Source organism: Gigantopelta aegis, chromosome 12 (genome assembly GCF_016097555.1).
Source record: "Gigantopelta aegis isolate Gae_Host chromosome 12, Gae_host_genome, whole genome shotgun sequence".
NCBI classification, from domain to species: domain Eukaryota; kingdom Metazoa; phylum Mollusca; class Gastropoda; order Neomphalida; family Peltospiridae; genus Gigantopelta; species Gigantopelta aegis.
The window spans coordinates 47,493,004-47,518,199 of record NC_054710.1 but is presented as its reverse complement, the minus strand read 5'-3'; the positions used below and the strand labels follow the sequence as shown (position 1 = coordinate 47,518,199).

The 25,196-nt window shown below is 37.6% G+C and overlaps 1 protein-coding gene across 1 annotated transcript in view; it reads right to left on the bottom strand.

The window, feature by feature from the left end:
• LOC121386320 (adhesive plaque matrix protein-like) overlaps positions 1-24,226 on the bottom strand; it is a 73,762-nt gene extending 49,536 nt beyond the window's left edge. Inside the window, exon 1 of the mRNA XM_041517187.1 lies at positions 24,073-24,226. Within this exon, the coding sequence (XP_041373121.1) occupies positions 24,073-24,124 (52 nt within the window). The 5' untranslated portion in view covers positions 24,125-24,226. The remainder of the gene's footprint in view (positions 1-24,072) is intronic.
• Between the last annotated feature and the right edge of the window lie 970 nt (positions 24,227-25,196).

Genomic DNA, 25,196 nt, shown 5'->3' with positions numbered 1-25,196 from the left:
TAATATATATAGATAAAATAAACAAAATAAACCAAACATTTGTGTATAAAAATACAAAATACGAGTAAAATAAACAAAATAAACATCCATGTATAAAAAATACAATACATGGATAACATAAACCAAACAAACCAAACATTCGTGTATAGATAATTCAATATATAGATACAATAAATAAACAAAACCAAACGTTCATGTATAAAATACAATACATGGGAAATATAAAGAAAATCAACCACCCATGCATGGAAAATATACTATATACTAATGGAAAGAACTAAGGAATCACACAAACTCTAACATGAAAGAGTGACTGAAATCAAAACACTCATCTATTGTGTCAGAACGTTAACCGTGTTACTTGCATTTAATCTCACATTACTGACATTCAATCCCACATTACTGACATTCACTCCCACATTACTGACATTCAGTCCCACATTACTGACATTCAATCCCACATTACTGACATTCAATCCCACATTACTGACATTCAATCTCTCATTACTGACATTCAATCTCTCATTACTGATATTCAATCCCATATTACTGATATTCAATCCCATATTACTGATATTCAATCCCACATTACTGACATTCAATCCCACATTACTGATAGTCAATCTCACATTACTGATATTCAGTCCCACATTACTGATATTCAATCACATTACTGATATTCAATCACCATACTGATATTCAATCCCACATTACTGATATTCAATCTCACATTACTGATATTCAGTCCCACATTACTGATATTCAATCCCACATTATTGATATTCAATCCCACATTACTGATATTCAGTCCCACATTACTGATATAAAATCCCACATTACTGACATTCAATCTCATATTACTGATGTTCAATCCCACATTACTGACATTCAATCCCACATTACTGATATACAATATCACATTACATCTGTGTACTGTATACAGATATTGTGACGCAAGTAGTATTTCAGTGTATGATGTAATTGTATCTTTAAATAAAACATTCACCCACATATGTAAAATAATTTAATCACATATTTGTCTGGCGTGTTTAGCAATTCTGGGGTTCAATAGGTTTGTACTGCATGCCATTCATGATGAGAGAGAAGAAATGGAACAGTTTGTCATGGTTTGACTGAGTTATGACCATAAAAACCACTACAGATCTAAAGAGAATATTTATAGTTCTTTGCTCGAGGCGAAAGTAGCTTTAGTATATTTTTATATAGATGTGTACTGTTTGGTGGATCCATATAAACTGCAATGTCAGCAAGAGATATCGAGCGGTTATTTCCTGACACTAAGTCCCGGGCGACAGAGATGTATATATGTTGTCAGGAGTCGAAATTATTGAAATTCCACCCGGACATTCATTCCGGCAAGTTATAAATTCTGCCGGACCGAATCAAAACTTACCAGACCAAACACGATCATAAAGTATAAAGGCAAAATAATTGCCGGTCCGATGGGACGACAGACAACAAGATTGACCGGCCCGTAGTTATGATGACCGGCAGAAACTGGTCGGCACTGCCGTATTTCAACCACTGGTTGTGTAGAAGTGGGGTACATTCAGAACTCTTGCCTAAACGGTTTGTTGATGGAAGACTTTACGACGAAATAACATACACACAGACATCTGCCAATGAAAGTTGAATGAATGAATGATTAACGACACCCCAGCACGAAAAATACATCGGCTACTGGATGTCAAACTATGGTAAACATGAACCAGTTAAAGTTGAATTCTCGGATGTATTTGTATTTTTCATACACAACAGACAGTGAGCATCAACGTTCTTGCCGTCGAATACCATTTTTTAAACTATCGTTTGTCTTCTTTTTTTCTTAAATCATTATACACTGGACACTGAATGATAAAATGGTACGTACAACTGTTAGGCATCATCGGTGGTATGCAACTTATATTGTAATATTTAAATAACAGACTGACTTGTTGGGCTGAATATAACGATGTCCTGGCCGAAGAACAGAATGGATTTAGAAGAGGTAGCAGTACTATTGACCACCTCTCAACACTCACCTCTATTATAGACACGAGAAAGAAGAAGAAATTATTTACTTTTACAGCTTTTGTTGATTTCAAGAAAGCCTATGATTCAGTTGATAGGTCCATACTGTGACAAAAAAAACTGAAGGGGCATATGATGAAAGCGCTACGGGCTTTGTACACACAAATATCGAGCTGTGTAAGAATTAATGGTTTTAACACGGAATGGTTTCCCGTTAATTGTGGTATAAAGCAAGGTTGCCCATTCTCTTTAATATGTACATTAACGATTTAGCCACATCCATTAAAGCTCTCGGAAAAGGGGTATCCATATATTCTGAGATAATTTCTGTTTTACTCTATGCCTATGATTTGGTGCTTTTAGCAGAGAATGAAACTGACTTGCAAGTTATGTTGAATTGTTTGAATATATTGTGTAAGAAAAACAAAATGATGATTAATGGTGACAAATCGAATGTAATTCATTTTCAAAACAATTCGGTGGTCAAAACATCTACAGTGTTTACCTGCGGGGATAGTGTGTTGGACGTGGTTGATAGATATAAATACTTAGGATTATTTTTAGATGAACACTTAGATTTTAATGTCACTGCTAAAGCAGTCGCAATGTCAGCCAGCAGAGCACTGTGACTTGTAATAGCCAGATGTAAAGAAATGGGCGGTATGCCGTACACAGTTTTTACCAAACTTTATAATGCAACTGTCTTACCAGTGATTACATACGATGCAGCGATATGGGGGAACCAGAGAGTACAGTGCTTTTAATAAAATCCAAAATCGGGCGGCCAGATATGTCCTATTTGTAGGAAAGCATACACCAACTGCTGCGGTAAACGGTGATATTGGTTGGCAGCACCTACTTGTGTCTCAGTGGAAAGCAGTTCTGGGTCATTGGAGGAGGCTCGTCAACATGAACCAGGGAAGGTTAAACGGGCAAGTTTTTATCTGGGCTGAAAACCTACAGTCAAGCCAATGTAAAAACTCAAACTACACAACATGCCCTTTTCCTCAAGGAACTCAATATGGATTAATTGTTTAATGTAAATAGTGTAATACCTATAGCATTGGTTATCAATATTTTAGAAAAGTATACAAATAAATTAAATGACACATAGCCAAATGACACTGCAAATAACGCTGGCAAGTTGCGCTCTTACCGTTTGTTCAAAAACCAATACGGCAATGAACATTACGTTACTGTGATGATGCCCAAACAATACAGGAGTGCATATGCAAAATTTAGATGCGGGGTTGCCCCAATTCGTCGTGAGACTGGCCGTTATGAAAACCTTCCAGTGGAACAGCGCATATGCCCTATGTGTCAAAATAACTGTGTGGAAGACGAGGTTCATGTTTTAACAGTGTGGCCCATGTATACTGACTTACGTTTTAATTTAACATATTTAGCTGTTTTTTTAACAACCAGTATGACCTCTTATCAGACGTGCACAAGTGTTTTTAATGCCCCACAAAGATTTAGTTTTTAATACAGCCAAAACCCTATTTCTAATTTTGGCCCGACGTCGGGCACTATTATATTATTTATATTTTAATATGGTTAAAAAATTATGTTCTACTTTAACTCGAAGTATAGTCCTTGTTTTTATTCTCTTAATTTTGTTTTAGTTTTGTTATATTATGTAATAATTATTTGGTGTGTGTATATATATAAATATATAAATATAGTATACTATATATAGATTTTATTTAAAGTATTATTTTAATGTCAGTCTCTCGTAATTCCGTATGGAGTGGCTTGTGTACTATTAGTCTTGTATTTTTGCATTTTAATGTTTTTAAACCGGTGTACACATGGTGAGACTTAAATAAAAATATCTGTCTGTCTGTCTGTCTGTCTGTTGTTTAAAAGCATACTGTCACGGATATAAAGACTAAAAATGGATAACAAATGAAAATTACTTTAATCTGAGATACCAAACCTCGCTATTGTATCACCCAAAGGCCGTGGTATGTGCTTTCCTATCTGTGGAACAGGGAAATACCACATAAAAATAGAATAAAGCTTGGCTCTGTAACCGTTACTTTTCAGAGGTACGTACGTTCCAGTAGGAGCTACAATTCAGCAAACTAAGTCAAAATTATTTAAACAGCTCCATTTCTTTTCCATGAACCGATCGTAATTAAACGCCAAATTACCTCAGGAAAACGTTTATATTTTGGACTTGTTCCTACGGGACATTCAGAATTCAATAGCACCACAAATGCCGACCCTGGTCGGGCTGCTGATGCTCTCTTACACCTGCCAGCGCGAGCGGTCCTTCTTCCCACCCACCCCAATCCTTTCCTGTCCTGGACGAACAGCCCGCGAAAGAAATGAAGGAAATTATTTATTTAACGACGCACTCAACACATTTACTTACGGTTATATGGCGTCGGACCACACAGATATTGAGAGAGGAAACCCGGCTGTCGCCACTTCATGGGCTACTCTTTCCGATTAACAGCAATGGATCTTTTATATGCACCATCCCACAGACAGGATAGCACATACCACGGCCTTTGATATACCAGTCGTGGTGCACTGGCTGGATTGAGAAATAGCTCAATGGGCCTACCGACGAGAATCGATCTCAAACTGACCGCGCATCAAGCGAGAAGCCCGCGAAAGTCGACACCTGCACCCACGACTGGCGTGCGCTACAACAGCCCTACGTTAAGCCCTATGGCCTGACCTGACCTGACACTTACGTTTTTAAAATTATGAAAAGTGGTTTTTGGGGATATTACAAACACCAGAATGACCAAAAACACTTTGGATGTACGGATAAGGTAATTTTAAACAATAAAATGTAAATAATTTCAATTTCAATTATATATATATATAAATATATATAACGCTCTCGTAATGTTTAAAAGGTAACGTCTGTTCCGTTAACCTTTTTTTGAAAGAAGTGATTGCATCTTTAAAGAAAACTGTCGCCGACATCCAACTACTGACATATGTGTGTGGCATGTTAACAAGTGCTGGGTGCAGTAGGTTTGTATTGCATGTCATTCATGTGAAAAGAGAAACACTGTAACAAAGTGTCATGGCTTGATTGATTTATGATCAAAATAACCTCGGCAGACCTAAATATAATATTTATAGTTCTTTGCTCGAGGCGAATATATACGGTTTTTCTTGGGTTTTTTTTACCTCTTCTTCTTTTTTTTAAAAATATTACAATGTCAGCAATATATTATATTGAGCGGTTATTTCCCAGACTACTAACATATAAAAATGTTCCGATCAGCATGTCATTAGGATTTTGTTAAAGGTGCATTATCATACTTGAAAGTACCGTTTTATTCCACTTTTACTCAAGATTCGCGAAGAAAGAAGCTATTGTTTATGCCGAAATGCAGTGTATTTCAATTTCAATTTTCTAGAGATAAATATGCATAATAATAATAATAATAATAATAATAATGTAATAATAATTTTAAAAAAAAGTAATATGCGTGACATACATTAATGTTTGTTGTTGTTGGTTGTTGCTATTATTGTTTTTTTGTTTGTTTGTTTGTTTTGTTTGGCTTTATCTTCTTCTTTTTTTCTTTTTTAAGCGATATATCAATCTCTATTTGAGAAAGAAGACTGGACGTGTTTTTAAAGTGAGATTTGTGTAAATTTACCTTCACCCGTGTTTAGTTTATAAAACGGAATTGCTTCAACCGAATTATTTAATTAAAATTAAAGTGCGTCATTGTCCTTAGTAAGCCGAGTTTTTGTTTAAACTGATAATTAATCTGACTACTCTTACAACTTTATCAAGGTCAATGTATGTTGCATCTGACTTATTATTATGTGCTCGTTCATTGGTCGAAGTGAACTGAAAATACCCAATCAAATGGCAGGTTAAACCAATGAATAATAAATTAGAAATTATGACTGTTAGTTTCCCGGTTATGAGTGCCCGCTGTGTGTCGTGAGGGTACGCAACAAACCGTCATGTCAGTTAAAATGTTTGTTTTGTTTAACGACACCTCCAGAGCACATTTATTTCATGGATGTCAAACATTTGGTAATTTTGATATATAGTTTTAGAGAAGAAACCCGCTACATTTTCCCCTTAGTAGCAACGGATATTTTATATGCACCATCCCACAGACATGATAACACATACCACAGCCTTTGGTAAACCAATCGTGGTGCACTGACTGGAACGAGAAATAGCCCAATGGGCCCACCGACGGGGATCGATCCACTGGACTAAGTCCCGCCCCTCGTCATTGTCGAACACTTTGCTTACAAAGGAGATCAGGGCCCAATTTCACAAAGCATCATAAGCCTAGTTTGGCACATAACCGTAAATCTACGACTAAACTACAATTCTCATTACTATTATAATTCAACAAATACAGTTAGAAGTACACACATTTCATTTTCTTTTGTCTTTAAAATGCTCCATCTTTTGGAATGATGTAAATTTCTGCGTGAAATAGACGCCAAACATGTGTAAACACGGCCGGTATAACTGCTAGTAGCAGACGTAAACTTACGATGCGTAGTGAAACGGGCCCCTGATCTGAACTACGATATAAAGAATACTACATGAGTGTCCGTTAGATAGCATTTATCTTACAACGAGTTGTGTATATAGAGAATACTACATTCGTGTCCGTTAGATAGCATTTATCTTACAACGAGTTGTGTATATAGAGAATACTACATGAGTGTCCGTTAGATACCATTTATCTTACAACGAGTTGTTAAAAGAGATAAATGGTATCTAACGGACACGAATGTAGTATTCTGTTTGTTAAACATCCTCAAAATACCAGGCTTAAAATAAATTTAAACGTCTTTTCCAACTAAAACCTATTTAAGGCGTTTGCTATTAAGGCGTATGTGTGTTAACTAGTATGTGTTGTAAGAAATAACGAATGATGTTCTTACCAACGGGTGTGTTAGGAATTTTGTTTCAAATATGTCAATAAGGGGACTAACGGGAAAAGGGCGCATGAACCAACTCGTCAAAACGCCATCCTAATGGGGAAAAAATAAAAGAGTAATAAAAAGGGGGGCACTTGGACCCGCGGTGGCTCTGGACTTGCACAAAATTAATAGAGTGCGCCAGTGCAAGCACCAAAGCCTACTTGACAACTTCCGTAATGTAAGTGACGTCTTAATGCGCACGTACGTGTGCAGAGAATAACATTTCAAACAAGGAACATTTTAAACTTCTGACACACCGTCCTCATAGGAATCTGTCTACATTCTGTTTTCATTACCAGTAGAGGATATTTGAAATGCACTTTTACACATGCAGGACGTTCTTTGGGGAGCCAAGTAAAAGAAAACTGGCTCCCTAATACGCACTTGCACTCTCACCCAGAGGGAGTCGGACAGAAGAATACTGGCTCACTTTATACCCAATCCCAAAAGCTACATTTCGATTAACTAAGTCAAATCAACCAATTGGCTCCATTTTCAATTTCGATGAACCATTCTAAATTATACGTCAAAAAATTACCTTCAAGAAATTACGCAACATTTTCTATTTGGCTTTAATCCTACGGGACATTTGTAAATTTAGTAGTACTAAAACCAACCCTATCCCGCTACTAACCCTGGTCGGGCTGCTTCTGCTCCCTTACACATACCAGCGCGGGCGAACCCCTCTCCCACCCCCACCCAAACATTTTCCTGTCCTGGACGGAGGAGCCGGCGAAAGTCGACACCTGCGCCCATGACAGGCGTGTGCTACAACAGCTTGTTATGAATGTGAACGTTAAAACCTGTCATCTGATCTGACCTGACATACAGGACAGCACACCAGTCACTGGTTGAGATGGATTTCTAGACAACGTTTCCCAATGTGATTATTCAGTTCAAAGTGACGAGCGCAAAATAAAATAAATAAATACATAAACAAACAAATACATGAACTAATAAATAAACTAATAAATAAAAAAATTAAATAAATAAACCAAAACAACAACAACAAAAAAAAGAAGAAAAAGAAGAAGAAGAAAGTTATTAGCAAACGTTTTGTCTTGCTCTGTCTAACTGAACAGAGACTTGCCAACACCAGTAACTAACTAACTAACTAACTAACTAACTAGCTAAATAAATAAATAAATAAAATTTAAATAAATAAACCAAAAAAATAACAAAACAAAAAAACCAATAACGAAAAACATGTTATTAGCAAGCGTTTTGTTTTGCTCTCTTTAACTGAACATTGACTTGCCAACACCAGTTTTCTTCACGTTTGTCTGCATGTTCTGACGGTCGTTAAAACTCAGTTTATGGCCTCTAGAAACAATACTTTTGACACCACCCTTACAAAGCAGGCCACGCTGCCCGTCACGCGTTGTCAAGCGCAATGAACCATGTTAAGTGCCAACTTCATGCCAACTGCCAAGAACGTGGAGTTATTATAATTTTATATATAAAAAAATTGTTTTAATAACTGGTTGTTTCATCGTTTTTCTTGCAACTTGATTTTCATGTTTATATCCAATTAAATTTCAAGCACGTTGTCCTGGACACACTTCAGCTGCTTAGATCAGATTCGGGGTTTATGGTTAGAAGGCTCGTAGAAACCGGATGGGCGACGAAAATGTACTCCTGTTTTTGTCAAACTCTATATAAATAAAATTTGTTTTTGTTTTAACGACACCACTAGCGCACATGGAATTATTAATTATCGGCTATTAATAATTGGTAATTTTGACATATAGTCTTAGAGAGGAAACCCGCTACAGTTTTCTATATGTTGCAAAGGATCTTTTGTATGTACCATCCCACAGAGAGGATAGCACATACCACGATCTTTGATATACCAGTCGTGGTGCACTGGATGGAACGAGAAAGAGTTCAATGGGCCCAGCAACGGGGATCGATCCCAAACCGACCGCACATCAAGCGAGCGCTTTACCACTGGGATACGTCTCGCCTCCCCACCCACTCCCACCCCTATATAAATAACAAATTTCTGTCTTGTACCCCCATTCCAAATGTCTTGCCCACGGGCCTGGTTAGGGAGAGAGAATTCAATGTAGCCATAGGTGTACTGGCTACCTTCCTTTGTTTGAGGTGTGTGGGGGTGTGTGCCCGAATTAAACGAAAATGCCTAATTCTGGATAACAACGTTTATTCATATTAGCATTACTATCAAACAGCTATAGGGTCGCAAACGAACCGTTGGTATGAACATCATTCGTTATTTTTATAACATACACGAATAACACAAATAATAACAATTTAAAGACATACGACTGCCTGCTTCTAGGTGATAACCAGGTCGCCGACGTTATACCATCCAATGAACAAAACACCCACGATCGAAAACGATTGCTCTGTGACGTATAAATGAACCTGAAAATCATTTGTCTCTAGATAGATTTTATTTTAAACTTTTTTCTTCTTTTTTATGATATATAAGAAATATAATACTATATTCGTGTCCGTTAAGTTAGGTTCAGACTACCAATTGCCAACAGAAAGTGGCCAATGTTCTGCTGTCACGACTTCTACAACAGTCCAGTGACTAATCTGAGCGCATCAGCCGTACGTCGGGAGTTGGGGAAATTACAAAAGCAATCGTCTAGTTGGCCAACTTTGTGTTGGCAATTAGTAGTCTGACCCTAGCATTAGATAACATTTATTTTACAACTCGTTGCTTAAAAATAGATTAAACTTGCTTTCGCTCGTGAAAACAACTCGTACGATAACTGATATCTAACGGCCACTCATGCAGTATTCCCTATTGAGTTTTAATTTTTTTTTTTTTATCACAGATGATTTCTAAATGTTGTTTTAGTAAATTTTGACCAGTTTTATAGGTAGCCGTAAACCAAATAGTATCTGAGTGGGTCAAAGTTGGAGATACACATAACTTTTCATCCCACTTTGAGGGGCGGGACGTAGCGCTCGCTACATGCACGGGCGGTTTGGGATCGATCCCCGTCGGTGGGCCCATTGGGTTATTTCTCGTTCCAGCCGATGCACCATGACTGGTATATCAAAGGCCGTGGTGTGTGCTATCCTGTCTGTGGGATGGTGCACATAAAAGATCCCTTGCTGTATTAGGAAAAATGTAGCGGGTTTCCTCTGATGACTACCACATGTTTGACATCCAACAGCCGATAATTAATGAATCAATGTGTTCTAGTGGTGTCGTTAAACAAAACAAACTTCACCCCACAGCTGAGGCTACAAGTCCTGCCACTGATGCTAAACGTGACATCTAGAGTGTTTGTTGAGGTAAAATGTTGTTTCACCTGGTCATTAAATACCTGTAATTTACTTTGAACTAACCACCGAGGCCGGTAGCAATTACCTAGCTAGACTCGAGATAAATGTTGTTTCACCTGGTCAGTAAATTCCTGTAATTTACTTTGAACTAACCACCGAGGCCGGTAGCAATTACCTATCTAGACTCGAGATAAATGTTGTTTCACCTGGTCAGTAAATTCCTGTAATTTACTTTGAACTAACCACCGAGGCCGGTAGCAATTACCTAGCTAGACTCGAGATCAATGTCGTTTCACCTGGTCAGTAAATACCTGTAATTTACTTTGAACTAACCACCGAGGCCGGTAGCAATTACCTATCTAGACTCGAGATAAATGTTGTTTCACCTGGTCAGTAAATACCTGTAATTTACTTTGAACTAACCACCGAGGCCGGTAGCAATTACCAAGCTAGACTCGAGATCAATGTCGTTTCACCTGGTCAGTAAATACCTGTAATTTACTTTGAACTAACCACCGAGGCCGGTAGCAATTACCTATCTAGACTCGAGATAAATGTTGTTTCACCTGGTCAGTAAATTCCTGTAATTTACTTTGAACTAACCACCGAGGCCGGTAGCAATTACCAAGCTAGACTCGAGATCAATGTCGTTTCACCTGGTCAGTAAATACCTGTAATTTACTTTGAACTAACCACCGAGGCCGGTAGCAATTACCTATCTAGACTCGAGATCAATGTCGTTTCACCTGGTCAGTAAATTCCTGTAATTTACTTTGAACTAACCACCGAGGCCGGTAGCAATTACCTATCTAGACTCGAGATAAATGTTGTTTCACCTGGTCAGTAAATTCCTGTAATTTACTTTGAACTAACCACCGAGGCCGGTAGCAATTACCTATCTAGACTCGAGATCAATGTTGTTTCACCTGGTCAGTAACTTCCTGTAATTTACTTTGAACTAACCACCGAGGCCGGTAGCAATTACCTATCTAGACATCTAGACTCGAGATCAATGTTGTTTCACCTGGTCAGTAAATTCCTGTAATTTACTTTGAACTAACCACCGAGGCCGGTAGCAATTACCTATCTAGACTCGAGATCAATGTTGTTTCACCTGGTCAGTAAATTCCTGTAATTTACTTTGAACTAACCACCGAGGCCGGTAGCAATTACCTATCTAGACTCGAGATCAATGTTGTTTCACCTGGTCAGTAAATTCCTGTAATTTACTTTGAACTAACCACCGAGGCCGGTAGCAATTACCTATCTAGAATCGAGATCAATGTTGTTTCACCTGGTCAGTAAATTCCTGTAATTTACTTTGAACTAACCACCGAGGCCGGTAGCAATTATCTATCTAGACTCGAGATCAATGTTGTTTCACCTGGTCAGTAAATTCCTGTAATTTACTTTGAACTAACCACCGAGGCCGGTAGCAATTACCTAGCTAGACTCGAGATCAATGTCGTTTCACCTGGTCAGTAAATACCTGTAATTTACTTTGAACTAACCACCGAGGCCGGTAGCAATTACCTATCTAGACTCGAGATAAATGTTGTTTCACCTGGTCAGTAAATACCTGTAATTTACTTTGAACTAACCACCGAGGCCGGTAGCAATTACCTAGCTAGACTCGAGATCAATGTCGTTTCACCTGGTCAGTAAATACCTGTAATTTACTTTGAACTAACCACCGAGGCCGGTAGCAATTACCTATCTAGACTCGAGATAAATGTTGTTTCACCTGGTCAGTAAATTCCTGTAATTTACTTTGAACTAACCACCGAGGCCGGTAGCAATTACCTATCTAGACTCGAGATCAATGTTGTTTCACCTGGTCAGTAACTTCCTGTAATTTACTTTGAACTAACCACCGAGGCCGGTAGCAATTACCTATCTAGACATCTAGACTCGAGATCAGTGTTGTTTCACCTGGTCAGTAAATTCCTGTAATTTACTTTGAACTAACCACCGAGGCCGGTAGCAATTACCTATCTAGACTCGAGATCAATGTTGTTTCACCTGGTCAGTAAATTCCTGTAATTTACTTTGAACTAACCACCGAGGCCGGTAACAATTACCTATCTATACTCGAGATCAATGTCGTTTCACCTGGTCAGTAAATTCCTGTAATTTACTTTGAACTAACCACCGAGGCCGGTAGCAATTACCTATCTAGACTCGAGATCAATGTTGTTTCACCTGGTCAGTAAATTCCTGTAATTTACTTTGAACTAACCACTGAGGCCGGTAGCAATTACCTATCTAGAATCGAGATCAATGTTGTTTCACCTGGTCAGTAAATTCCTGTAATTTACTTTGAACTAACCACCGAGGCCGGTAGCAATTATCTATCTAGACTCGAGATCAATGTTGTTTCACCTGGTCAGTAAATTCCTGTAATTTACTTTGAACTAACCACCGAGGCCGGTAGCAATTACCTATCTAGACTCGAGATCAATGTTGTTTCACCTGGTCAGTAAATTCCTGTAATTTACTTTGAACTAACCACCGAGGCCGGTAGCAATTACCTATCTAGACTCGAGATAAATGTTGTTTCACCTGGTCAGTAAATACCTGTAATTTACTTTGAACTAACCACCGAGGCCGGTAGCAATTACCTATCTAGACTCGAGATAAATGTTGTTTCACCTGGTCAGTAAATACCTGTAATTTACTTTGAACTAACCACCGAGGCCGGTAGCAATTACCTATCTAGACTCGAGATAAATATCCCGCGATTATTGTCGATGGTAAGTCAAAGTACCAAAAACCATTGTGCTTCAAATAGTTTTTGCGCGGAACTAGAGTAGTCATAGACGCTACCCGTTATGTCTGAACCGAGCAGCTTAACCCCTACTTTTTCTGAATCACTTTAAGGGTGAGAGGTGATTTTATCTATATCCGTGGTGTGTACATGTCGATTGATACGCTGCAGGTAGGTGTTGTAGCCACATATGTTACTATTGTCGTCTATGGGATTTCATTTGGTGGTATATACCCTAAATTGTTTCCTTAAAAACACCACTAAAGTATTGGCTATTGGATGTGTAAAATTTGGTATCTGACGCCATATAACCGTAAATCAAATGTGTTGAGTGCGTCGTTAAATAAAACATTTCCTTCCTTCCTTCTAAAATTTGGCAATTGCAACTAATAGGAAATGCAAGTAATGTGTAACGCATTCGTAAGTTCGACTCCTGGCACAGCCACAATACCACCGAAGTTGTTTTCTTGCTTTTTGTGAATATAGACAACGTCTCAGTTTATGCATCTTATTTGCATAAATTCTTACTCAAAATAGAAGCAGATTTACACATATCCGGGCACTTCTTTAATGCTCCGACCCGGTATGACAACTTAATTAATGGCGTGAATGAGTCCAGATTTCACAGGTGACATTTATAGCAGCTGCACCGTAAAGCATTCAGCCGTATGACCTAAGACCCGACGTTTATACACTTGTTTATTTGTCGCGTTGGAATATACAGTTTTTAGGTAGAATTCCTCTTTCTCACTGGTGATAGTTCATCCCAAGTTATTAGACCCGTATGCGATTAGTTTGACTGTTGTGGCGTATTAGTGTGGTGCCGATCGGTTTTTGATCAGGACCTCATTCCACGAAGACATCTTAGTGCTAAGACCTGTCTCGGAGATGTCGTGTTCAAAACCCTATTGGTATATGAGCACGCAAAACTAGTTACCTACCTATCTAACGACTCAGTGGGTAGATGTAAGACCACTACACACTCTTCTCTATCACTAACAACTAACAACTAATCCTGTCCTGGACAGACAACCCAGATAGCTAAAGTGTGTACCCAGGACAACGTGCTTGAACTTTAATTGGATATAAGCACGAAAATAAGTTGAAAAGTTCAGGGGTTGAAATTTAATTTTTTTACCACTATCCCAAAGGAATAGTGAATTTCAAAAAACACTATTCCGTTTAAAAATGTACTATCCCTGTAGCACTAGTTTTCCTGACTGCAACGTCGCCCTACACAACATTGCGTAACAAACAATTGTTTATATACCAGTCTATGCATTACTGCGTACTAGCTGGAATTACAAACGAACTCACTCCAAACATTAGTCTCGATCAAAAAGACGTTTATTTTGTACCGGTAAGTGCATGAGAAAGGTCTTACTAGCGTGAGGATTTGTTTTGCATTCGGTATTCCGTGCTTTATTTTCACTTTCATGACGGAATATTGGAAGAATTGTTTTCCTATTCCGTTTCGAAATGTACTATTTGCGGAATAGCGAAATAGCGTAACATTCGACCTCTGTAGTTATGCTCTTAAGTTGGTCTAAGCGCTAAGATCGCCTCATAGAACGAAGCCCAGTGCTGTCACTGTAACATGTTTACGACCAACATATTTTACTTTTAGTACTAAAATGACACATTAAAGCTATTTTCCTGTTTAGAATAATATCAGTGCCAGTATAACAAGGTGTTTGTGGTCGTATTAATGTTTGTAGTAGGCTAAACCAATTTTACCCTCTAATAATGCATACATGTATGCATACATACATACATACATACATACATACATACATACATACATACATATAAACATACATACATACATACATACATATAAACATACAAAAGTCTTTTCTTTAAGTTGCCATTTATTATCGCATCTATTTCAACAACGTCAAAAACAGCTTCAACATTTTGAACATCTTTCAACAGTTTCAACAACTTCATCAATAACTTCAACAACGACTTTAATATTAACTTCAACAACGACTTTAATATTAACTTCCATAACGGCTTAAGCAATTTCGATAACTCTAACAACAACTTCAATAACAACTTCAACAAAATTGTCAGGATAAACCTTTAACAAAATAAGTTTACTTAACGACACCATTAGAGCACATTGATTAATTAATCATCAGCTACTACTTCTCAACCGTTGATATTTCTGACAGAAAGTCTTCATAGATAAACCCATTTACACTCTTCTGTTAGCAGCGAGCTATATTTTATACGATATTTCCCTCACTGTATATTACATTACTAATGCCTTTGATATAGCAGTCGAGGTATGTGAACAGAAAGAAAGAAAAGAAAGAAAGAAAGAAAGAAAGAAATGTTTTAGTTAATGAAAGAAAAAGAATATTTTTATTTAACGACGCACTCAACACATTTTATTTACGGTTATATGGCGTCAGGCATATGGTTAAGGACCACACATATTTTGAGAGGAAACCCGCTGTCGCCACTACATGGGCTACTCTTTCCAATTAGCAGCAAGGGATCTTTTATTTGCGCTTCCCACAGGCAATATAGCACAAACCATGGCCTTTGTTGAACCAGTTATGGATCACTGGTCGGTGCAAGTGGTTTACACCTACCCATTGAGCCTTGCGGAGCACTCACTCAGGGTTTGGAGTCGGTATCTGGATTAAAAATCCCATGCCTCGACTGGGATCCGAACCCAGTACCTACCAGCATGTAGACCGATGGCCTAACCACGACGCCACCGAGGCCGGGTTTTTTTTTAGTTAATAACGCACTCAACAGTTTTATTTATTTTTATTAGAGAGGAAATCCGCTACGGACATCCACGGGTTACTCTTTTCGATTAGCAGCATCTTTAATATGCGCCATTCAATAAACACTTGATGGAACGAAAATAGTTCAAATGGGCCCCTCGACGGGGATCGATCCCAAACTGATCGCACAACAGAGAAGCGATTTACAAATGGGCTACATCCAGCACTTTGACGTGTGAACAGAGTGAATGAATACATGGATGAATGAATATATGAATGAATGTATAACAACACCCCAGCACAAAAATACACATCGGCTATTGGGTGTTAAACGAAGGTAAGCAGAGCCAAGGAGTAGGCCCGTAGGACATGTAAATGTTTCAACACAAATAATTTCCAACTGCTCATCTTTGAAACAAGGTCTAGGCATGTGTCATTGATGACATTTCTAAATAGATGAAATTAAAAAATATAAATTATTGCATTCATTGTACTATGCCTAATAATAATAATTAAAACAAACAATTGTGAAATAAGAAAGATTTATATCGTAATAGTATATTGTACATAATGTTTTAAATAAAGTTTATTATATTTTAAAATGTAATAATAAATTACATTTAATCTTTGTTATTTTTCCTAGAGTAAAGTATAAATAAATTAATTAATAAAAGAAATCGTCAGTGGATCGCAGGAATGCATCGCAGGTAGGCGCACACGAGACGCATCCGTCTGCGTTGAGTCTGCGTTTTTTAACGCAGACGCATGCGTTAAAAAACGCTCGTCTGCGCCGGACATAACAATACACGCACGTGCACGTAGTGGCTTGGTGTTTGACCCCAGTCAGTGACCTCGTGTTGTTATGGTGATGACAGCCAGACACCGCTACGCCAGAGTCGATCAGTGACGACAGCAGCAACGTGGTAGCTGTCATGTTACAGGATCAACATCCACGTCGGCGCGAGGCTTTGGTAATAATACACACATAAAACCCAGATAGGAATGCGACAAGGTGGAACACCTCTAGCACTTTAGTTTTTACATGTGTTTCAAGTTTAGTTTATGGGCTATTTCTCGTTCCAGCCAGTACATCACGACTGGTATATCAAAAACCGTTGTGTGTGCTATCCTGTCTGTGGTATGGTGCATATAAAAGACACCTTTCTACTAATGAAAAAATGTAGCGGATTTTTTTCTAAGACTAAGTGTCAAATTACCAAGTTTGATATCCAATAGCTTATGTTGGAGAAATCAATGCGCTCTTGTGGTGTCGTTAAATTAAAAAACAATTCTAAATTGTCTGTTTATTTATTTATCAATTTTATTTTATTTTGTTTAACGACTCCACCAGAGCACATTGATTTATTAATCAGCAGCTACTGGCTGTCAAACATTTGGTCATTCATGACACACAGTCTATAGAGGAAACCCACAACATCTTTTATATGCACCAACCCACAGACAGAATAGCACATACCACATCTTTTGATATAGCAGTCATGGTGCTCTGGTTGTGACGGGGGAAATCACACAATTAGAGAATGGGTCCACTGATGTGGTTCGACCCTGCGACCAAAGAACCTGAGACAAGCGCTGTACCCACTGAGCTAGACCCTGCCCCTGCATGCATTTCAAAGAACCTCAGGCAAGCGCTGTACCCACTGAGCTAGACCCTGCCCCTGCATGCATTTCAAAGAACCTCAGGCAAGCGCTGTACCCACTGAGCTAGACCCTACCCCTGCATGCATTTCAAAGCAAGCATTTGAAAACACGTTCTTTGTCAGAATTTATATTCTTTGAACAGTGTCACAGTTTATAGATGAGGAAGTACAGAAAGAACAATCACTTGATAAATGTCATGCAAGAAAACTCAAAAACATTGTTTTAGTTTGATCAGAAAAATATGGGTAAATGAATGAATGGTGATATGAGAAATGCATGGATGAATGAATGGATGAATGGATAGATGAACGGATAGATTAATTAATGGATGGATGGTAAACGAACGAAAGAACGATTTTATTTTGGTACTTGATATTGGTATGTGTCATGGGGTTTTCATGGATGTGACTTCTCACATCAGAGGTGTTGATAAAGGGACTAACATACAGACATTTTACCAAAGTAAAATTACATGTATATTCAATACATTTTCTTATAGAATACCATGTCTTCATAACCAGTGTGCTTGCGGCCCAATGCGGCCCAATAGCAGCAGTATATATATATATATATATATATATATATATATATATATATATATATATATATATATATATATTCTTTAAGAAAGTAGGGGAACTCTAATAAGAATTTACAATTGCCAAAATTGTAAGGTATATTAGCTGTGGTGAATGGTTATATGATAATAGTTAATTAATTGGGCAAACATTACAACTGGTAGTTCAGTATTACAGTAGGTTTTATAACCACCAGAGATCTTGAAAGACAATTGGGGTCACAAGTGAAATTTGAAAGTTGACGTTTTATTATCAGTAAATCGCAAATTCAAACAATAAAAATGACTTAAAAAAACCCCCAATAACAACTGTATGATCAACAGAATAAAAAAGATTGACAGAAATAATGTTCCACAATGATTAATGGACCTTTCTGGAAATTTTGAAAATCGAGAATGACACCCCACGCACGTGTACGGGGCAACTGCGTGATGCATGTGCAAACTATAGAATGTGTTTCGGTTTATTGATAAACAGACCTGAACGTTCTTTACTAGGATGCCTGTGGTCAAAACGTATGTTCTGTCTAACAGTCGATATTAACATTAATATTTGAGATTCCCCTACTTTTTTTTAAAGAATATATATATATTGTTTCGTACAAACGGAATTATTGGAATGTATAATCTGGTTTCGGCTACTACAAACAACAGAATGACAATGAATAATTTTTATGCAGAAAATATCTTTAATATGTCATTTTAGTAGTCGAAAAAATATGTTAGTCGTAAGCATGTTACAGTGGCTATACAGACACTGGTATTCTGAACAAAAAAATATATATTTAATATGTAATTGCAGTTATCAAAAAGGTTCATTTAATCAGAAACATCTTACAATGGCAGCAAACTCAGCACAGTATTTTTAGAAATTCATTCATGCATTCGTTCATTTATTCGTTCATTCATTCATTCATTCGTTCGTTCATTCTGGTCTGATTGTTACTAGCGTGTTTGTTTTAAATTTTCTGCAGGTGTCACGTGATGTCTGGAGCAGTGTAAAATATTGTGTACGTGACACACGAACCACGTGATCAGTCGTGACGTGATTATTCAAACAGAATGTTTCATACAGTTCCATCATTTTGAGAAGAGCATCAGTCAAACTTCTACTTATGAGAAAGTGAATTAGTGTGTGTGTGTGTGTGTGTGTCTGTGTGTGTGTCTGTGTGTCCGTGTGTGTGTCTCTGTGTGTGTATGTGTGTATGTGTGTGTGTGTGTGTGAGAGAGAGAGAGAGAGAGAGTGAGCGAGCGAGCGAATGAGAGCGAGTGATTGATCGAACGATTGAGTGAGTTGAATGAGAGAGAGAGAGAGAGAGAGAGAGAGAGAGAGAGAGAGAGAGAGAGAGAGCCAGTGGTCTGATCCGTGACAGAGTTGAATGAGTGAGTGGGTAAATGAATCAGCTCTTTAATAAGAGAATGGATGAACGAACTGACGAATGGATGGACTGACTGACTGACTGACTGATCAATTGATGGATGGATTGACAAAATGAATGAATAACTGAATGTTTAACGATACCCCAGCATAAAAATACACATCGGCTATTGGGTGTCAAACAAAGGTAAACACATGAATATGTCAGATGGATGGATGAAGGAAACAACCTATCGTTTAGTATGGCATATCTCCTATATTAAAATACTGGAATTAATGAATAGATAAATGAATGAATGAGTGTTGTCGACTTCGCAGTATGAAAAAAAAAATCCCGACATGTATATGTTTTTTTTATAATACATATAATGACGGGGAAAACTCAGATAGTAACAGTAAAAACCCTTACTCAAATTATAGTGTTAGTGTCAGGGAATCCCACAGTATTGACATTCAATCTCTGTACTGTATACAGGTATAACTACTCTAGGTACTGTAGCGAATTAAATACCACATTCTCTGTTTCTTTTTCATTAGTAGATATATATGTTGTACGCATAAAGGCTGTAACTAAAAGTTATTCTGTTCGCAGATTAACGGAGTTTTGTAAGAGAACAAACAGATCTGATGTTGGGGAGAACATTGGTGGCACTAAAGTCTGCACACCTAAATATTTGTGTTATATTTTAAACCCAAAATCTATCACTAAAAATATTCGTGTGACAGCCATAATGCAACGCAACAATAAACATGTTACAACTGAAAGTTAAAAATTAAATAATGTTTTCAAACTCCCAACGTATTCACCAGCCTGCATAACGGAACATAAGTCTACGCAGCAACCATTAAAACAACCACTTCTTTCGAACAATGGACACAACTAGTCAAAACGTCTAGGCAGAATCAGACTATAGCTAAAAATAGATCACGTGATCACCTTTATAATCTATAAGCAGTAAATGTAACTACAGCTGTGATTGGTGGATATATATGGCAGTGGTCATTTGTGAAAATACTATTTTATATTATGTCCTTTCAGTGTCTTACCTTTTATTACCTGAACAATTAGTACACTAGTGACCTGCCAATTCGTTCAGCTTTGGGGTGGCAATACAAATTGCAACTGACATTTTTCACGGATAACAAGGTTAATACTGTAAATTTCCTGCAAGTTGTTAAAAAGCCGCGTGACGCCAGAGTTTCTTCGAAGTTTGTCCCAGACACAGTCAATGGCCATGTCAGAATCTAAGCCCAAGATGGTCGCGCCTGAACCTTAATTGGATATAGGCACGTAAATGGTGTTGTGACAGTGATTCATAAGAGCATGTCATCACAGCTATATTTATTACAATGATCTCTGTCCTGTGTTAGTTTTGGCATAGTAAACTAGTCTGGGTGTGGCAGTCCTCTTTGTGCAGGAAGGATGTATTATCCAGTGAAGGATCTCCTCGGGAGTGGCTGTCCTCCTACAGACGAGGCACTAGATAGAGATACGGGAGTGGCTGTCCTCCTACAGACGAGGCACTAGATAGAGATACGGGAGTGGCTGTCCTCCTACAGACGAGGCACTAAATAGAGATTCATGGAATCAACCACTATTGTGTCGATGCCCATTCAAATCTGCATTGTGCAGAGATACGATCTTGATAGTGGATGTCGGTTTTGTCGGTCAGATATAGTAGATTACAGAATGAAGGGTATCACATTCTCTGTGCATGTACTGCCCGAGTAGCTTCACACGTTTCCTTCTATTACTTGTGTTAACAGATGTTAACATTGTCGTTAATACGAGATGTATTCGGTGTAATGGTACCTTTAGTGTCCCTTGGAAGGAAATTCAAAGTTTACTTAGGTGTTTACGTTAGATGGTTAATTACAGAGGTGTCATACAAACGTGTTGACGGGTTCTACGAAAGCACTTTGATCTTGGCTGGCAATTTAGTGTGCCCCTAGAGCAAATTCTTATCTGTCAGGTTTATACATAGTTTCAAAATCAAGATGTGTTGTTTTGACAAGTCTTGTCTTAATAAAATTAACTATGATCGATTCTTTAAAAAATACCCTTACACTTGTTTCTAGACATAATGTAACGTAATTAACATGCGCAAACATACGTGCTGCGCATGCGATTTATATGTAATAAGTATATCCTCCTCCCATGACTGGCATTGAACCACGGACCCTCTGGACTTGAGTCTAGCACACTGCTGCATGAACTAATAATGACCTTCCTACTAGCCACTGCCAGTAGAATTACGTAATACAAACACTACTCCTGCATTATTTCATAGCCTGTCTGACTATAATAAATACATAAAATATGCTTATATGTCATGCTTACGATATAAATATCTAAATAAGTGATGCATTTCTGTTCAGTATAGATTTTTGTCTACAAAATATATCTTGTTTTCTACATTTTTAAAAACCACACACCCAAAGTTGGTCAAAGGGAATCTGAAACGTATATAACGATACAACTGAAAATGACACACCCAAAGTTGGTCAAAGGGAATTCGAAACGTATATAACGATACAACTGAAAACGCATATAACGATACAACTGAAAACGTGTTATAGGTTTTAGTATCCAGATGTATTTTATATAAGTAGATTAATCCATTATTTTAATGATTACAATTTCGGCATAGTCCATTTAACTAATGATCGTGCACTTTTCTCTTCTATTTCCCCCGGGTTTTGTTTTGTTTAGAACATTCAAAGATTTGTACTGTTTTGTCAATAAGGGATGTAAAACTAAATTCTTCTTTAACGTAGTAGTGAAACCTAGTTTCAGTACTTGAAAACGGACATTAAATTGTGTTCATTTACAAACCTGTAACACATCTGGATAAAGAAAGAAAGAAATGTTTTATTTAACGACGCACTCAACACATTTTATTTACGGTTATATGGCGTCAGACATATGGTTAAGGACCACACAGAGTTTAACTATATGGGTTACTCTTCCGATTAGCAGCAAGGGGTCTTTTATTTGCGCTTCCCACAGGCAGGATAGCACAAACCATGGCCTTTGTTGAACCAGTTATGTATCACTGGTCGGTGCAAGTGGTTTACACCTACCCATTGAGCCTTGCGGAGCACTCACTCAAGGTTTGGAGTCGGTATCTGGATTAAAAATCCCATGCCTCGACTGGGATCCGAACCCAGTACCTACCAGCCTGTAGACCGATGGCCTACCACGACGCCACCGAGGCCGGTTCACATCTGGATAAAGTTATAATAGAGTGAAACTAGTCTGTGATATGTAAACTGGGAAATACCGTCCATGCGTATTAGTGTTTAAAATATGTATATTACGCTTTAAATGTCTAGCAAAAAAAAAAAAATACCCCCCCCCCCCCCCCCCCGAAAATCAAACCGATAATTACACTGTTGATGTTCATCGCTTCATTTTTGGATTTACCATAGTTTGACACCCAATAGCCGATGTATGTTTCGTGCTGGGGTGTCGTTAAACATTCATTCATTCTTTCTTTGACATTGTTGATAGACATACCCAACTTAATATGAAATCAAACTGTGTTGAATAATTTCTTTTCATTTCTGTGAATCAATAGCATATAAATACCAACTTATAAATATAAGAACCAAAATCATGTTTTAATGAATCACCTTACCACTAACCACAATATAACATAAAATACCAAGATTAGGAATGGTGTCAAAAGTCCAATGAACTTCCTTTTAACCGCCATTCACAGGTATTTGCAGGAATGTTGCTCCTTTGGCCATAGGCCATGCAGTCAACACGTGTTTAAACCTTGTGGAACCGAATGGTGTGAAATAAAATGAAAATAATCAATTAATATCCCTGATACTTGTGATTGTGTCTATAACGAAGTATTTGATTGGATCTTACTCTTTTCCATTGTAAGGGACTATTTGATTGATTGTATCTGGTGGTGTTGTTAAACATTACAAACTTTTCCTCTTCTTCTTTTTTTTTGTATTGGACAATTCTAGCATTTTATTAATAAAAAAGCCTTCATATTACAAAATCTATATACAAAATTGGTGAAGCGAAAATGTCAACCACCTATTACCAAAACTAAATAGATCAAAGTCGTTTAGTCACTAAGACTAAAACAAATCTTTACAAGTGGAAATCAAGACTAGAAAACTTGGAAAGGTAAAAGCGCAAAAATCATAACTGCATCCAAAACGTTATTACAAGTGAAAATATGTAACAAGAAAAGTGGGAATACGAATCATTTTAATTACTAGAAACACAAAAGTTAAAGCCGCACAGCACACGCATATAAGACTGTACCTGAAATAAATAGTGTGACCAAAAATAAAGAAAGAATCAGTGATCTAGTATTACACAAAAAGAGCGCTTTATTTTTTTTTACAAATGGAATTTATTTTCTGAAGGTTAACTAAACCATTCTTTATTTAAGTACGGCTTTTATTTTGTTAGAAGTGAAAATATGAAATATACTACATACGAAAACCCCCACAACAAGACAGAAAACAAAACGAAACAAAAACAAAAGATAAAAATAAAATAAAAAAAAGAATAAAAAAAGAGAAAAAAAATATATAAAAATCGCCCTATACGAAATTCGTTAGAAATGAAAATAAGGAATATTTTACTTAAGAAAAGAAACAAGAAAACATGAAAAAAGGCTATCTAATAGAAAAATTGTATTAAGTGAATAAAGAGCGAAATAATTTGACTCACGAGAAAAGATGAAAAGTAAAGCGGCCCTCCCGCCGACCCGATGTACATCCATTTTGAAAGTGTACCGGGGCTATCCTTCTCGCATTGTCTTCAGTGAGTACAAAAGAGCATGGGCAATTTGTCATCCGCTTCTGACAAGAGACTATGTCGTCAGCTGGAGATCGCTCATAATGTGTAAAGGCAGACGTGACAGAAGACGTAAAAAGCAGACGTGACAGCAGGCGTAAAAAGCAGACGAACACGGGCACGTGACATCCCCGTCCCGCTCATGACCATGTTCAGCCTACCTCACCTCTCCCGACCCATCCCAAGTGGACGTAACAAACGAATTATGCCAACAGTGTTGACTGTAATTATAAGAGATTAAACAGACGCCTAATTCACAAAGGTCTCTTAGGCTCTGCTAGACAACAAAGCATCCTCTTTGTTTTTTTGCATTGCACTGCGATATCGCAAAGTTGCGAGGGTTTAGTGAATTAGGTCCTTGACTCCGAGGTGAAGAGATATATGATTTGTCTTGTCCCCCCCCCCCCCAGCGCCCCCCCCCCCCCCCCCCCCCCCCGATCTTCTGCTAATACAGTGGACGTAAAACCCGAGTTATGCCAAGCAGTGTTGATTGTAATTACAACAGATTAAATATCTGACTCTGGATAAAGCATTAAAGGGACATTCCTGAGTGTGTTGCATTGTAAGATATTTCCGACTAATAAAATATTTCTACGATGAAACTTACATATTAAATATATTTTCTTGTTTAGAATATCAGTGTCTGTATTTTCAATGTGTTTCTGGTCGTCTTAATATTTGTAATAAGCCCAAACTGGATTTTGTCTTCAAATAATTTCGTACGTACAAAAAAAAATATTTTAGGAAATAAATGAAATTCAACCTAGTACAAATTTAGAACGATCAGAAACACGTTTAATATACAGCCACTAATATTTTATGCAGAAAAATATGTTTGATATGTAATTACAATCGTTAAAAAGTCTCTGTTAGTCGATAACATATTAAACATTGCAGCAAACTCAGGAATGTCCCTTTAATGAGGTCAAGAGATGTATGGTTTAACTTGTAGTCCATATCCCCGCAACCAACACGCCCGCCCTCTCCCTTCCCCCCGA